This window comes from Neopelma chrysocephalum, unplaced genomic scaffold (assembly GCF_003984885.1).
Source record: "Neopelma chrysocephalum unplaced genomic scaffold, ASM398488v2 Primary Assembly neopelma1_44, whole genome shotgun sequence".
Taxonomy (NCBI): domain Eukaryota; kingdom Metazoa; phylum Chordata; class Aves; order Passeriformes; family Pipridae; genus Neopelma; species Neopelma chrysocephalum.
Window position 1 is genome coordinate 25859888 of NW_020897703.1, and position 16849 is coordinate 25876736.

Consider the following 16849-nt stretch of genomic DNA (forward strand, 5'->3'; position numbering starts at 1 on the left):
AGTACCACCTTTTACTCGAGTCGTTGTCATTGTTCAGGGACAGCGGTGACAGTCTCTGGCTATCTTTTCCAGGTCTCCTGAGGAGCCAGTTGCCCCTCTGCAAGCCAGCAGGGCAGGCAGCAACTCCAGCAGCCTGAGCATCAGCAGTCTAAGAGCTAATGAATTTAAGAAGAAGTGATTAATGTATTTTCTCTCCAAACACAGCAACAAGGAAATTCCCAGCAAAACTATCAGAAGCAAAAAACAGTAGTTGTGCCGTGAATAATTACATTGTGCAATGCTTCAGTACAGGGGAGCTGAAATGGACTGTTTCAGATGGGGTGGATGCAAGTGAAGCTGAGGCCCCAGGAATTCAGGCAACACCCCTTCCAGGACACTGCCTGGGGCAGGCCTTGTTTTCACTCAGAAATGAGGCCCTTCTTGCATCTGCAAGCTGACCTGGAAGGCTGAGAAGGGCCATTATCTGCTTACAATAGGCTTCAGCAGAGGGAAAGAGAAGGCAGCTGAGGACAGTAATCTTCCTGTGATCACGTTCCCTTGACTTGCAAAAGCAAGCAAGGCTCAACCCCATTCCAGGTGTCCCTCCAAGCACAGCTGAAGAAGGTACTGTAGACTTAAAATCAAAATAACATGCTCTAGGGAACCTTGCTTGAGCACAGAGACTGGACTAGATGACCTCCAAGTGGTCCCTTCCAACCTTTACCATTCTGTGATTCTATGAAAATACAGTGCAGGCAGGACACTTCCCGAGCTAGCACACCCTGTACTGTTATTTCCTTTTTCTTATCCACAAGCTTGTGCACAAGGTTCCAAATAAAGTTAGTAACTAAGCCTAAACGACTCATTAACAAGAAGTGATGTTTATTACTTGCTTTTAAGAGATGTTAAACTGTCTGAGACAGGCCAATGACCTCTTCTGTTGGAAAGAGAACACCAGGTGCTAATTAACTTGAGATTATATAAACTAATTCAGTGGCATAGCTGGGAATCTGTTTTCCTGACGTTTAACTAAACCTGTCAGGACAATGAGCTCAGAGAAAAATGCCTAAATATATTTGTACTCAGATACCACTTCTGCAGGCCAAATAATCGGAGCTGGGGAAAAGAGCAAAGATGCTTCAGACACGGGGTGCAGTGTGGGAAAAGGAAGGTGAAGGACACAGGAAAGAGCTCTTTAGCTGGTAAACAGAGCACATGCAACAGCAGGAAATCATTAAGAGCCTAGAAGGTTATCTCCAGTTCCCACGAAGCTGCACAGCTGACTGCTCCTCTTGTTTTGCAAGACACGAAAGCAATGCTGGCTGCTTGTGTTGGTGTGGACACACTGGAGGGAAAAGGAGAGGGGAGCGTGCAGTGGCCTCAGTTCCCTTGGTCAGAGCTTGGCAAAGTGCCAGGCAGTCATTTCTTCATCAGTCTAGCTGCATACACAAACACAGAACGGTGCCTGGGAGATTATGTAAAACCCCAATCATCTCCTTAAATCTGCACCCCGATATCTAAACATAAAAAGAGAGAATTACAGTTCTTATTTCAAATAAATTTATTTAAGAAACTTTAGGAATATTTCTTGGAACTTCCACAGCCTTCAGAAAATGAACAGTGACATGCTGCTGCACAGGTTGCTGTATATAAGGATGTCTCCAAGACAATCAACCCTGTTTTGTAATATTTAGCTGTCAAAATGCTTCTTCTCCCAGCATAATTAAGTCAGTAGTACTGCAGTACTACACAAAACCAGTTGGAAAAAAAGCATACAAAAGGTCTCTTCTTCAGCTAGTAGAGAGCATCCTACAATCATTCACAATTGCACCACATCTAGGATGAACTCAATGGCCAATTGTCCACTGCCTCCCTCCAACCCAAACGGGAGGCACCAGCCTGGAACTCAGTCTGGCTATGGCTGCCTTCCAGGGAAAGGGATGGGGGCACAGCCTCCCACTAGCACAAAGGAGTGTACATGCAGAGCTGATTTCCAGTTTTGTATGTCACCAAAGTGGCACTTTTAAGTTACATCCATGTTTCTAGACAAGCCATGGACACCCTTAACCTCATGCAGGGGAACTGTCCTGCCTGGCATGAGGGCCCATAGGCAACACAACTGAATCACTGGTTAGTTAAGGTACTCTTAACATCTGCTAACACCCAAGTGCCAACACCTTGGAACCGGACCCTGCAGGATCTCTCTGGCCTAAATGGCTCTGCTAAAGCCAACAGCACTAGTTTATGCAAGCATCTGCATGTTCAGCCCACCAGCATGTCTTCAACAGTGCAGTTCAGCAAATCAAATGCAACTTCAAAAACACAGTCACAGTGCAATTTTCCAGAGGCAGGTTAAAGGCACAGAGGGTCAAGAAACCCCAACAAAGCCCCAAACATTACAAGAGCTTCAGGAGCTCTCTGCGTAATTCCTGACAGAAAGGCAAGTAGATTCACATACAGAAGTACAACTGGCACTGTCCAGAGCAAGCCAGGTCTGAAACTGCATTACAAAACAGGTTTAGGAGTGTTGTCTTAAGTTACAGAAATCCAAGAAGGAATGGATGCTGTCCTCATGAAGGCAAGAGAGTCCACAGGAGCACATTCATCAAGTGTGGTACATTCAGCTCAGGCGCAGCTTAAGACTCTGAGCTTTCAAAGACAAAGCTGTTTACTCATGGCTCACCTACACAGCCTTCTTGGCCTCTATGCTACGATGCTTTTGTTTCAGGTAAAAAACTGTGTCAAACTCGTTGCACAGGAAATTAAAGCCTTGCTCAATAGCTATCACACAAGCTATAGGGATGAACACGTAGAAACATTTGTTCTAAAACAAAAATACAAGCAGCTTTGCCAGTGGATACAAGATAAACAGTAAACCAGAAACCCTGAAATACTCTGAAGACCCTTATATCCGTGGGCATCCAAATGCTGTATGGTGGACAGGAAGGACATGTGGGGCAACCAAACTCTGAGGTCTTCTCTCCTATTACATAAGGCACCATGGGCAACTTCAAAGCTGTAGCAATTTTAGAGATCTTGACTCAGACATTGGCAGGAGGAAGACCAGCCTTAATATGATTTTGGCCAGGTCTCTCTGTATTTCCACCAGCTGTGACAGATTAGAGCTGCACCCATCCGCCCCTCCTTAGGCAATCATGGGCTCCTTCTCCTCCCAGGCTGTTAGTCAGGGGAAGAAAAGGACTTGGTCTGGTCAGGAAGATTTAGAGCTTTCTCCTCCCATAAGAAATGCTACTCTCAGCTACAGGATAAGCAGATTTCCCACTGCCCCAGGGGACACCCCGATAACCAAAACACGCCCCAGAAAGTACAGTGGTCTCAGCATGGTCTGCCCAGCCACACCACCACAGGAAGCCCCTGCAGAACTTGTTCCTCTTGCCCCAAAGAAATAAAAAAAAGAAATCAAGAGCACTGCCCTGTTACCATGAACTTTGCAAGGGCTGTGAGGGAGCCAGTTTGGGTGACCAACTGGCACGTGTCCTTTAGGGTGTGGCAGAAGAGTGATGACAGTGGGGAGAGGCCACAAGCACAGGAACATGCACTGCTGCCTGAGGAAAGCATCACAACCCTTCCCTGTACCCCTGCACCCAGTGCCTTCCCCTAACCCCAAGTTAGCACCTCTGTTTGAAGTGTCCCCCAAAAACTGACTGAGAAAGGGACAGATTCAAGGAACACGCCAACAAAAACCAAAACATATGACTATATCAAGGTCTGTGTGCCTCCTCTTTTGAAAGAAAAATGGAGGAGCTAGACCCAGTGAAGATTTTCAATACTTTATGCCAGTGATCACGGCCAGGCATAAATCCTCTGTCCCAGATGGCAGAAGAAACCCATGAAACACACCACAGTTGTGTCACACTGTTCACAGGCTTCAGAATATGAAGAAAAGCACAGCAACGCCAAACCCAGAGCAGTACGGGTGTTGTGTAAGCCTCAGAACAGCACACATGTGATAGATCAGAGTCTTCCACATCTCTGCATGTTTAACAGGATGCCCTTGTCTTTAATCCACTTCTCCAGAAAACCACATTACAATGGCAGCCAGTCGCAGTCTCTGCTTTGCTGGTGTTGCGCAGCGGATGGGTAGGTCTTCTACAGGTGCCAAGACTGACTCATATTTTCCCTCCTTGTACACAAATTAAGACAGGGTATCCTTTTCAAACTTCATTAGACTCTCTTTTTTACAGTCTAATTGGCAAAGCTGCTTACACAAAGGCAGAGATACCTCCTTCGCACCTAGATTTTGCCTACCCCGTTCCTGAGGTGTGTGAGGCTGTTGATGTGAAGTCCGCTGATCCCATTGAGGAAGAAGAGGAAGGCAGCAATGAACTCGCACCAGTATGTCAGCGTGAAGCCCGTGAAAGTGAGGCGATCCTTCATGAGGATGGAGAAGCTCAGAACACCAGTGGCCGAAAGCATAAAAGAGACAAGGATGAAAACTGAGCCCATTGCCCACTTCCGCCTCGCATTGGCATCATCACAGACTTGGGACACCATCAGCAGCTCTAGGCCAAATATGGCAACCACAACAGCAAAGGACACCATGCTTCTTATGGGAATCACCCCCACACTCAGCCCCTCCACCTGGGCCAGGCTGAGGTCAGTGACACACTTCAGGACACTGTCATTGCCAATGGTGCAGAAGTGCCACAGTCCAAAGAGCTGCCCCCTTGCAAAGAGCCAGCGGCCATCACAGATAGAGATGGATGACAAGACCACTGCTATTGCCACACACAGGATGATCAGGCTCCTGATGAGCGTCTCAAAGAAGGATTTCTGTGGTCTTCGGTGCGCCAGCAGCTGCTGCGCCTGAAAGGAGAGTGGGGGGAAGAAACAAAACAGAGTTAACAGTGCTACTTCAGGGTGAAACAAAAGCAGAGGGAAAAAGCTGCGGGATTCAGTATTTGAAAATATTTACTTGTGCACATCAAACCTCTTCTCACAAGGGAAAGCAACGCAGTTACAGGCTGTACCCAGCAGAAAGGAAGGGTGGGTGAAGCTCTCCTGGTTGCTTGGCTTCACGAACAATGCTCCCACGTCAAGGCCCGGGACCAGGATCACAAAGGCTCTGGGCTGAGCAAGATCCCTGCCCCGCGGTCCCACGGCACAGCCTCCTGCTCTGGCAGGGCTGGAGGAAATCACTGGCTCCTAAGAGGATGGAGGCCGGTGGCTGGGGCGGGGAAGGCAGCAGCAGCGGGACGGAGGTGCTCTCAGTTCTGAGCACTGTCCTCCTGGGCTGCAGCGAGCGAGTCTCTTCTCACCCGGGGGGAGAAAGGCTCAGCTGCCCCAGGGCTTGCGAGGGTCTCCGGCTGCAGCCCCCGCGGAGCCGCATGTGCAACGTACGCCCCCTCCTCACCGAAACCCTCCAACGGGGGCCCGAGATTTAATGCAAAGTCAAGCCAAGCGCCCGAAGCCCCTTCCATCCCCGCACGGCGGGCGGCGGGGCTCGCAGAGCCACGTGCGGCGGGGAGGGGAGGGGAGAGCCGCGGACCCGGGAAGGAGGGATGTGGGGGGATCCGGCCGGCTGCATCGCCGCTGCTCCGGGAGGGGCCGTAGCGACCCCGGCCGCGCAGGGACGAGCTGGAGCCCCGCCATCCCCGCGGCGGGGCGATGCGCAGCCCCGGCGGCGGGCAGACAGACGTACCTGCGCCCCGATGGCCGTCATGCTGCCGGCGGCGCCGAGAGACGTGGGCGGGCTCCGGCCGCCGCTCTTTATCTCCCCGGAGGGCGGAGGGCAGCCCCCCCGCCCGCCACGCCCGCGGGCGCCCTCCGGCCCCCCCGCGGCTGAGTCAGCAGCGCGGCCCCGACGGGCGGAGCCGGACCGGGCCGAGCCGAACCGAGCTTAGCTAAACTAAGCTAAACTGCTCCCTCTGCTCCCCAGCACGGTGCGGGGAGGCAGCGTTGCCCCGACCCGGGGCACACGCTCGCCCAAGCCCGCTCCGGAACGCGGCCGCCGGGCAGAAGGTGTCCCGGGCGGTGGCGGCGATGCCTCCTGCAGCCTCACCCCTCCCGCGTCCCCTTGTGTCCCCAGCTGCCGGAGGGCTCGAGGTGTGCTGCCCCGGTGCCAGGCGTTCGCCCCAGCCCTGCCCGCCCGCCCGGGACACCGCGGGAGCCCCCCGGGAGCTGCTCCGGGCTGCGGTGCTGGGCACTGCGGTGACACCCGGCCACCGAGACGCCTGTGGGTAGAGGAACGCCCCGTCCTGCCCTCCCCGCGGTATCTGCGCCCGTGTTTGTGTTCCCGAAGTCGTTCGGCACCGGCTCCCGGTGCGGCGACGGGCTCGCACCTTGGGTTGTGTGTGCACTCTTATCTCTGACCAGCCTGCTCAACCTTACCTATCTCTACCTGTGCTGTCAGCAAAAACGTCTCTGCTCATAAAGTTTTATGCCCTTGCTCTTCTTCTCACTCATGTTTTGCCATCCTCTAATGAATTACTAATTGCTCTACTATTTTTTTTTCTAAGAAACAGCTTTTAAAAACCCCAAGGAAGTTGAGTTTTGCTGTGTCATCAGGAAATCTATATTTTACTGCCAAATTCTGATTTTGACTCCAGCAGAGAGATCTGCAGTGACTCCACAGGGTCCACTGGACAGACCCACGGGTCGTTGTTCTGGGCCTCCCTCAGTGCATCTGGAATCAGAATTCTGCTGTTCCCTTTCTAGCTGAAAGAAATTAGAAAGATCTCCTTCAACATGGGGTGGTAGAAGTTATCATAACTTTACCCTTCTTCCAGCTTCCATTTCTGAACTAATCAGGTGTCTATACAGATTGACTCATTATTTTAATCTCTATGCAATTTCATGAGGGCTTTCCGTGTTTCCTTTCAAAAATATGTGTATGTCTGCTATGATTTGGCTGGGGGTGTTTTCTGTAACGCTCTTTCTAGTAAGAGTGAGTGTTCTGAACAACGTGTTTACTTTAGTTTTCATACTTTGCATTTTAATGATAAATTCTGACCTTTTTATTTCTCTCTTCCTGCAGAATCCTTTTGTTTAAATGTTTTTCTACAAAGTGGTATACAGTATTAGATTATACTTCTATCATACACCAAATTGGCATTTTCAGCTTTTGCAACACTTGGCAAATTTTTGCAAGGTCTGTTGTTAAAACTTCTTTTGTGGGTTTGTGGTCTGCAACATTTTTTGTTTTTTGAACATGCTATCCAAGCAAGCAAACTTGATGCTTGCCACATCCCTTTCATTTTAGGTTCATCAGTTGATAGAATAGCTTTCTGAAAATCCTGGGCTGTTTATTCCACAGGTTAAACAGCATTTCTGCCTAACAGTTTGAAGACTGATCACATGCATTTGCTGTTACACCCTTCCACTTCTAAGTTCTAAATTTGACAATATATATGTATTTTTGGCTCGAAAAACAACAATACCTCGTTGTCTATGCAGTTTATATGTAACTCTAGTGAGCAAATGCAGACTTGGACCAGACAAAATACACCAACTCTTATCTGGCAAAAACCTCACATAACTTATGCTTTTTGTAACATAAGCTCAATCCTGCAAAGCGTTAGGCAATTTGTCCCACAATTAGCAAAATCATTAAGCATAGGTCTGCATTTAAAACATCTGAGTCATTGTAATGACTTAAGCAATTAAAACCTCTAATTTTTAATAGTGAGGGGTATTCTGCTGAACAAGATAAGTTTTTTTCCTGTATGAGCCTATGGTCAGACTCACATGAGTAAACACGTGCATAAAAAGCTTTGAGGAATGAGGAAATTAAAGTGGTTACTTCCGAAACCAAAAGTGCTCCCTGTCATACTTGGATTCTTTAGTACATATACACTTTTATGTGCCAAGCCAGTTCTTTGAGGAAAAAGGGTAGTTTGAGGATGGTACTTTTAAATGCAAATGCAAAATGGCTTTAATATTTTGTATTTAATTTAGTTTTCTCAAATGCAAACAAGAATGAAACTTGACCTGGAATTATTATCAGCATTAAATAGGCACTTGCAGATTCACTCTTTCCTGAAGTCACCCCGGAAAAGATAATTTTAACAGCCATGTAAATAAATAGAAGAGTTACAAAGAGTTTATTAGCACTTCATTTCTACAGTTGCTTGGCTGGAGATACCTTCTGGTAAAGCTGCCTGGGTTTATGAAGCCTGTGAGTACTCTGCACCTTTTTCAAATGAAATGAGGTTATTTTCATTGTCTATAACAAAACAAGGCAAATATATTATCTGCTTTTTAAAGAAAAAAATAGAAAAGAAAATTTTGGAAAAATGCCTCTAGATTATTATTTGTGAAAATCATACATGAAAACATTATTTTACAATAAAAAGAGCTCAGTGCCTTAGAAGAAAAGAAAAATGTCTGAAAAATACATTACCTACATAATAACAACAGAGTAAATGACCTTTAAGGCACTTCAGAAGTATTTTTGGTTCAGTTGTGTTAATGTAGAGTTCTTGGTGTATTGCCAGTTTCATTATTTTGTTTAGAAAGTCCCTCTTCTCTATTGTTTAAGTGGACATTTCACATCCTATCCCTGGAGAGAAAGTTTTCAGGGAAATGTGTTCGTAAATAATGGAAATTACCAGGGACTGTTGTAAAACATAGAAACAGTTTGATGTGGTTCATTTAAAATCATGAGAAGTTTAATGCTGAAGAATCTGTTCCAGCTTTTCTCCTGCAGAAGCCTGGAGGAGGTTCAGGACCGAAATCTGAGAGTCACCAGGGGCTTAGGGAACAGTTACCCAATGAAGTATTTCACTTCGAGGTAAAGCAGAACACAAGGGACCAGTCGGGGTTCATCTAATCTTAAAAGCCTGTTACTTTTGTAAATGCATTTGTCAGTTTAATAAAATTCTTTCTGATCACATCTTTAGCTTTTGGCATAGCAACTGACATGGGCAGGCATTTAAACCCTCATTTTGTCAGGTCCCTGTTTCAAGGTGTCTTTCCAGAGAGAAGTTGACCAAATCTTTGAGAGGAATAGACCTTGAGTGTCTTGCAGACTGAGATTTTGGGAGATGCCCAAGGTCTGGGGTGGGGGGGAGAAATGTTATTTTATTGATGTCTTCCAAAAAAAAGTGAGCATGCAGAAAATTTTGTGAGGAAGAAGAAAGAGGCTAGCTATCTCCTGTCACTGTTCTTTTGCATTCTCTTTTTTCCCGGTAGTAGATTGAAAATACAAATTGAAGAAGCTGTGTTCAGCTCAGGCTGGGTTCAGCCTAGCTGGACAAAACAGAGCTTCTGTAATAGGGCAAAAAGTCAGCAAGTTGCTGGCAAGCTGCTCAAGACCAGCAGCTTCTGGGAACACAGGCACAGTCATCTGAGTAAATTGTGCCTTAGGCAGCAGCATATGTAACATAGGGGGGGGTTGGGTTGTGCCAAAGCTCAGACCAGCCCCTTATCACAACCACTTTACCTCAGGATTTTCCTCCCATCACTGCAAGTGACTGCAGCCAAGCGGACACTCATCCTGGCATGTAAAAGCACGTAAAGAAGAGACAGCTCCTGAGCCAGGTGGTTTCACTTTGCCTCCTGCCTGGACACCTTTCCTGTGCCACGGGAAGGCAGACTGATCACCAGTCAGGGGCTACCACGTGTCCTGCAGCTCTAGGCTCTGCCACTCACTGCTGTATGTGCACAAGAGACCTGGGCTGCTGGACGTGCCAATAAAACCTAATAATGCCCATCACCAAGGTCTAGGTCTTACTGCCCATCCAAATCAACCAGTGCTTGTTTAGGCACTCATAGCTGGGTTACAAACATTCTATAATGTGGGGGGCCATTACAGTGATTTTACCCCCTACCTCAGTTAAGTCAAAGAAGAGAGACAGGCTTAAAGGAATACATATTGTATCCTGGAAAGAATTTGTGTTTTCGCTTCTTGTCAGCTTTTGGACCTATCTCAGCATCACACTGCACAGATCCAACTCTGGGCACTCGCTCACTCTGCTTTGGATTCAGCCCTTTCCACAGATCTCTGGCAATAGTTACACTGGTTTAGGACATACATGAAAGTATTTGCATCTGACCATTCTGACAAATCAATGCTTTGAAATGTACATTCAATACATAAGCCCTCTTAGGACTACTGGAAAAATTTGGGTCCATATTTCAATACTATGTAATCTGGGGGAAATCATATTATTCAGTTTGTCAGCTGTTATGTATGTTTCTTCTCTCAGTAAAACATCAGATCAATTCAGATAAATATTCAGATTTAAAAATACCAACTACATTATGCTGGTGAGCTTACCTTTCAGATTCAGAATTTACTCAAATGAGTAGTGCTTATTAGGAGGAGATGACATATCACTATCTCAGCCTTTTAGGGGAACACAGTACAAGTCCGTGCCTTGTACATTTTGGTGGGGACAAACAAGGTGTCTCCCTGGCTGTGTTAGCCAAGTCATGTAATTTTCTTTCTTTCCAGGATGTGGAAAGAAAGTATATGGTGATGCTTCTTTTGATGCAGCTCATAAATATGTGTATACTGGGACTAACTGGAAATGAAAGTTAAAAGACCACTGCAGCCAAACTCGATGTGAATTCCCTATTCTAAAATAATACAACCAAGCTGTGTTTAACTTTCACAGATACCCTGGTTTTAGAGGAAATACAAGCTTATTCTATAAATGATGAAGACATCTAGAATGGATTGATGTTATTTGGACTTTAAATGAGCAGCTGAAAATTAGCTATTTTATAGGTCAGGTATCTGAGTCTGAAGGTACTTCATATACTTGTGGTTAGGGGAAAAATTAGATTCTATTTTTGTTTTGTTTTATTCACTTCTACCCTTCTGAGTTTATTACTGTGAATACACTCAAATGTCTTATGTCTATGTAGTATCAACTTATCTTACTTCTGTGCAGCTTTGGCAACTTGGAGGAATGAGTAACCCATTTTTGGGTGACAGCTGTGGTATTTAGAAACCTATCCCAACCAAAATACACTTTCTTTTTTGTCTCCCCAATTTATAATCAATCCCACTAATCCCACAAGACAGCTCAGATGCCCAGCTCAATACCAAAGTGGTATTGCCTAATATTGTTTGCTCTGAGCACTCAGGGGGAAGAGCAAATATTTTGAACAGCAGCAAATACAATTGTCATTTATTTTTAGCAGTATCATGAGGGTCAAATGAGTTCAAAGGTTAAAATACTTGGATCGTGAAACAAGATCATTCTAGATGAATAGTGAAGAATTTTGACAGAAAGATAGTTGCATACTGCAGTTGGCCTCGGAGTGCTTTTTCATCAAACTACACATTTAATTCACAGGGTTGAAAAATCTGGTAGGGGCCTTAAGCAGCAGAGCAATACTGATTTGTTAAATCTGTGCTAGGAATGTTGTATCTTCACATATCTTTGTTGAAAGCAAGCAAAACCCACGAGAAAAAAAAATTCCAAGGAAAACATCATCCCCTTTAGAGCTTATCTCTAACGCAGTGGGTGCCAACCAGCCAGTTGCTCCGTGCAAGAACTAATAGTAGAAGCGCGATAGAAGGAACACTGTCTTATCAGACACAAGTTAACATTTATTATTGCCATATCCAAAGTCCAGGCTCCGTCCTGCACACTGCAGACTCAGCAAACCAGACCCGAGTGCGTGTGTGCCAGCTGGCCTCTGACCTCCTGCACGCTGGGCTTGTTTCAGTGCACGTCTCTTCCCCTTCGCAAGCGCTGCGAGGATCAGGATGTTGCTGGCCTTTCTTTGATCTAATACAGAGGAAATAGCAACAACTCCCTGAGTGGGTGTCAGAACAATCCCCTGTTTTGCAGCACTGCCTAGCCATCCAAAGCATCCGTTCCTCCACCAAGAGTACCTTACTGCAGCCACAGCAATGGTTCTGAAATTATATTTTGGTTTGTGGCTTGCTGTTTCTGTTTCCGCTTCCGATCTCAAGGCTGCATGTGGTTGTCTATTTTTACCACCTTATTAATTTAACAAAATCAATCACCTCTACTTACAAATCTGTTTGTGGATGTCCTTAAACCACCACTGTCCTGGTGTCACTACTGCCAGAGCATTATTTATGCAGCCCAGGTGCCTCACACACCATACCTGCAAGCACTATGTGGTCACCAGGTCAGCAATATTTTCAGGCAGCCCATACGTTTACAGACATTCATCCTGCTGCTAAACAACCACAATCAGCCCCTCAACTCAGCTCAGTCTATTTCAACCCCCTCCCTGCAGTGGTAGTACCCACAGTTAATGGCCATGCAGCCAAATGTTGTGTTGCTTCTTCTCATCACAGTGTGCACAGACACGCAGCACCTTTGCTGCTGCCTCTGTGCCTTCTGTACAGTCTCTCACTGCAGAGCTCTTGTTTCCGCATCTTGAATCTTTCAGCTTGCTGCTGAGAGACACAGTTGATTGCCAAATGGCAAGCTAAATAGTAAGACCACTGATGTTACTTTCTTAAGGAAGGTTAAGCTGCAAGCAGAAAGGTGTTACTACACTAAAAATAAAGCACCCAAATAAAGACATCCAAGGTAGAGTTCTCAGACACTTGTATAACTTGGCAAATAGCATTATTTGTAAGCCTGGCCAAGAGCAAGCCCTTTCTGGGGTAAGCACTGTGTACAGAGCAATGTTTTCCTAATGCCAGACAGGTATGGGAAAGGAGAGTAGCACTGCAACAATTAAAGTCTCACAGGGGAAATCAAGCCAAATGAGGACTGGAATACTGAACTTGCTATTCCCAGCCCATCCTTTATACCCAACTCCACTGCTTTAGCAGTCAAAAATTCTGACAGAAAGCATGTTAGCAAAGCACAGCATGTTCGCAGTGCACGGACTTCCAGCAAACAAAAGCAGAAGTGGAAGCGTTTGCCAGTATAAGCTCCATTCTGACACAGGCTGGCAGAATCCTCCAAGGATAACCAGCTCCAAATACAGCTGTGAACATAGAGCTGGCTGTGGAATTTAGGGCTGGAAAAAGAAGTAAAAGCATTTCTTGTGCTGAACATCTGCTCTTACCTCTCTCTTGCAAGGTGAATTTAATTAACACAATGTCAAATAGCAGACAATAGGAGGTAAAAACCCCAATTACTTATTTTTACTTACCCAGAAGAACAAGAATAAACAACTTCTTTTTGTTCATTATTCCAACACATTTTAAAGGGTGAAAAGTAGTTCTAAGAGCATTTCCCAATAAAAGTAGCAAAGGGGGAACTTTTAATTTTTGAAAGCATGGGAGGTAATCTCAAAGGCTACTACACACAGCTAAGCCCGTGTAACTAACTACAAAATGGTGCTTACCTAGACAAGTATGTAATGATAGCTTTCATCTCTATGTATTTCTATAAATCAGTTGCTTATCTGATGACTGTTAAGTCCTCACCTGTTCAGATGCTAACCAGGAAAGCAGGAATTAGAATGCTCCTGTATAAGGTTGGGACTTCATTCTCATATGCTCTATGCTGGAATACTTCAATGTCACACTTTAAAAGCAAAATCTCCCTTTCCATCATCAGCCGCTCCAAGAGACCATACTTGGCAGACCAAAACAATTAAAAGCCGACTAGAAACGGTCACAACTTTGTTTTGTAATCAAATATGGCAACACCTCCAGCTTTAGTGGGTTGCCACTCATCTCCACGAGAAAGGAAGCAACGGAGGAGTGGCTTGGCCAAAGTCCGCATTGGCCGAACAAAGACAACCGACCCCCTCTAGTGGCACAACGATCGGGAAATTGGTTTGGTTTGACAGCTGCAACACAGCAATTGAAGGATAATCACAAAGGGATGACCAGCACAACAGTTTAAGTACCAAATTCACTTTAATGAGTTCCAGATTTTGTTCCCAGAAGGAATTTATAATGTGTCAGTACATTATTAGGCAGGTACATAACTTCTCCTGAAGTACAGGCGTGAGGAGAAACAACTGTAACACACTAGGTATTTAAGATTACTCTTGGAAACCAGTTTTCCACAGTATTAGAAATAAGGCATGTTTCAGGCGTGCATGTGGCTGCTATATCCAGTCCTCAGATGCCATATTTGGCCTTTAGTTCTTCCACTTTTGCTATGTAAGCTTTCATTGCATCTTCTTTGGACATTCCTGAAGGACAGAACACAGGAAGCAGTCAGCTACCCTTTGCAGATTAAAATGCCTTTTACAAGTCACAATTCCTTGGTATGCCCATGGCTACCAGACACCAGAGGAGCCAAGAAGGTCAGTTGGCTGTGAATCCACTATTAAAGTTTTACAGAAACGTGTTCATCAGCCATAATAAAACAGTGTTTCAAAGCCAAGTTGTTTTTGGACAGACAGCAACTAAACAGTGTATCAGTTCTATTAATGCCATTGCCAATTATTACAGGAAACCTATTCAGTCAACTTAAGACTGCATTTAGATGCTAGTGCTGGTTCTTTAAAACACCAGAAAACAACCCCCCCCTCCATTGTCATGGATTAGACCACTTGATAGGCTCCTTGTTTAGAGCCAAGAGGTCAGTTGTTTCTTCTAAAGCTTTCCTAACTGGAAGATGCATAACAACTAGGGGGAGAGCTCAGTCTCTGGAGTACTATGCTGGGACCTGGAAAACAGACTTAGGTTTCTGTTGATGTTACTGTTCTCCTTTGTTTAACATCTTGAGCCAGGTGGGCATTTTGCATCTTAATTCCCTTTCACACGGGCAATATTTTTCATGATTACTTGTGCCTTGCAGAGGTAATCAAAAGTTTATTATCATAGCATTCTGAACTTCTAGAACTCTTGTATTATAAGGCAACACTATTCTGTTTCTTGCTGAACTACACATGCTTTGCTAACTTTTATTAGTTTTTTAAGAAGACACTTACCTTTCAACGCACTCCAGGCATCCCACTTTGCTTTGCCTTTGAAGTCCAGCATACCAGGCCGTTCTGAGAGACAAGATAAGCAGCAGAATTAGTTTGTGTGATCTGGGTGTAGGTAATACCCACCTGAAGGCTATTTAGCTCTTAACTATGACAAAATACAATGGTTCATCTTTGCAGCTGTTACTTACTAACCTGTAGTCAGCAGATCACCTCAAGGGAACGCACTAGAACATTGCTAGTGACAACTCTGTCAAGTTCCCTTGAGACAGCAGCATTTGAGCAGAAGTGCACCAACCAGTGTGATTTGGTTTTATGGTGCTTTCTGAAGAGCCTCCTATAACCTGGCAGCTATCCAATTAAAGAACACCAGCCCTAAAGTAAAGCAAAAATACCCTAAGGTCCATTACATGCAAAGACATGAGCATAGAAGCTGGTAGCATACAACTTAGAACTCACTATCATCAAGCTAAGGGTGTGTTTCTAACCTATAGCTCCACATTTGTTCTGTCATCTAGGGATATAACCTTGGAATTCTAACTCACTGCAGGTTACGTGTGGCCAAGTAGAGAATGAATTATGTATAAATGGCTATTCTTCGAGTCAAGTCCCCTCTGCGATTTTACTTCCCCTCTGTCTCCTTAAAGACAATTCTTAAGACTATAAAATGGAACTGGAGAGTAGCCACAGAAATACCCTTATGCAGCTCACATGGCACAGTGACCCGCAGAGCTACTTGGCAGCTCCGCTTCTCTCCAACACAAACCCCATCAGTCACTCTTTCACAGGCTGCTTTTCTGGCCAGCTCATGTTGGCTCCTGCTTTACAAGAGGGCAACCACTTACAGAAATGGTGGTATATTCACAGCTCTAGAACACCATTTCCCCTTGTCAAGCATTAAAAATGCTAAGGGTCCAGCCACACCGAAGGATCGTATCTTAAACCCAGAGTCGGTTCTGTTCTCCCTTCATGCTGCCCACCTTGGGAAAAGGAGACTGCATTTACCATTTCATGTACACTTCACTGCCAGCTTTTAATTCAATAAACACCCAATAAACTTCACCAGCTACTGGGTTAGGAGGCCAGCACTCTAAACAAATGACCTTTCTCCTTTCTAATTCTAGCTACTCCAGTGTTACACAAGGTCAACAGAGACAGGCTTCACTCTAAATATTATTCCGGGGGCTGAACTGCCAGTGGCAGAAATGTAGCAAGAGAAGTAGGAGAAGATATTTTGCGTAGTGTACCTGCAGACATATTTTTGCCACAGTCTTTCCAAAATATGATATTTAATTGCAGCTCCTGTAAGAGTTTTCTCCCGTTCTTCTGGTTTTGCTTTCCAACGCTATTTTTAGCAGCCCGTCCAGTCTATATAAACTGTGTGTGTCGTTACCCTCGTACTGTAGTTCTACACTTCTATAGTTTGCTTTGCTGTTTAAGGCTGTTTAACCCGAGAAGTGTTTGCATTAAACCAGCAGAGGTCTGCAAAAATCCCAATCCCACTATTTGCACTAAGCTAACACGCAAAGGATCCCCAGCCCCTCACTGCACGATCCGGACGGCTGCAGCTGGGTTAATCTAAAAACCGGAGATTGCACAAACCCTTATCGGGCTGGGCTATGCCCTGGTCGTAAATCCGAGCCAAGTGGGCTCTGAGTCACTTAAGCCGAGCCGCGGGATTGCGTGAAGCACAGCGGGGAAGAGGCTTTGCCCCCAGCGCCGCCCGGGGCGGCACCTACCCGTGTTCACGTCGCCCACCGTGGCCTGTTTGTAGTGGCTGTAGATGTCGAGCATCTCCTGGTCCGCGGGCTGCGACTTAAGCTGCTTCACCTCCTCGGCGGCCTTCTGGAACGCGGCCTGGGGGAGAAAGCGGCAGTGGGTGATAAGGGGAAGGTGCCCGGTTGCCTCCCGTGTCCCCACAGCCCCCAGTGTCCCCCCCCCACCTCGGTCATCGCTGCAGCCCCTCTGCGCTCCCGGTGCCGCCGCTTCTGCCGCGCCGCCCCGCCGCGCGCGCGAGCCTCACCCCTCGCCTTATCCGCCACCACCCAATCAGCGGCGCCGTGCCCTGCGCGCG

The 16849-nt window shown here is 45.9% G+C and overlaps 2 protein-coding genes across 2 annotated transcripts; both read right to left on the bottom strand.

Annotated features, from left to right (window-relative positions):
* Positions 1–1516: 1516 nt before the first annotated feature.
* Positions 1517–5708, bottom strand: TMEM37 (transmembrane protein 37). Its single transcript, XM_027679064.1, has 2 exons — positions 5642–5708; positions 1517–4806 (listed from the first exon to the last, which is right to left on the bottom strand). The coding sequence occupies exons 1-2, from the start codon at positions 5660–5662 to the stop codon at positions 4234–4236; spliced, it is 594 nt and encodes a 197-aa protein (XP_027534865.1). The 5' UTR covers positions 5663–5708; the 3' UTR covers positions 1517–4233.
* An 8026-nt stretch (positions 5709–13734) lies between these two features.
* DBI (diazepam binding inhibitor, acyl-CoA binding protein) lies at positions 13735–16784 on the bottom strand. The gene is made up of 4 exons (XM_027679066.1): positions 16719–16784; positions 16515–16632; positions 14779–14841; positions 13735–14034 (listed from the first exon to the last, which is right to left on the bottom strand). The coding sequence occupies exons 1-4, from the start codon at positions 16725–16727 to the stop codon at positions 13961–13963; spliced, it is 264 nt and encodes an 87-aa protein (XP_027534867.1). The 5' UTR covers positions 16728–16784; the 3' UTR covers positions 13735–13960.
* Between the last annotated feature and the right edge of the window lie 65 nt (positions 16785–16849).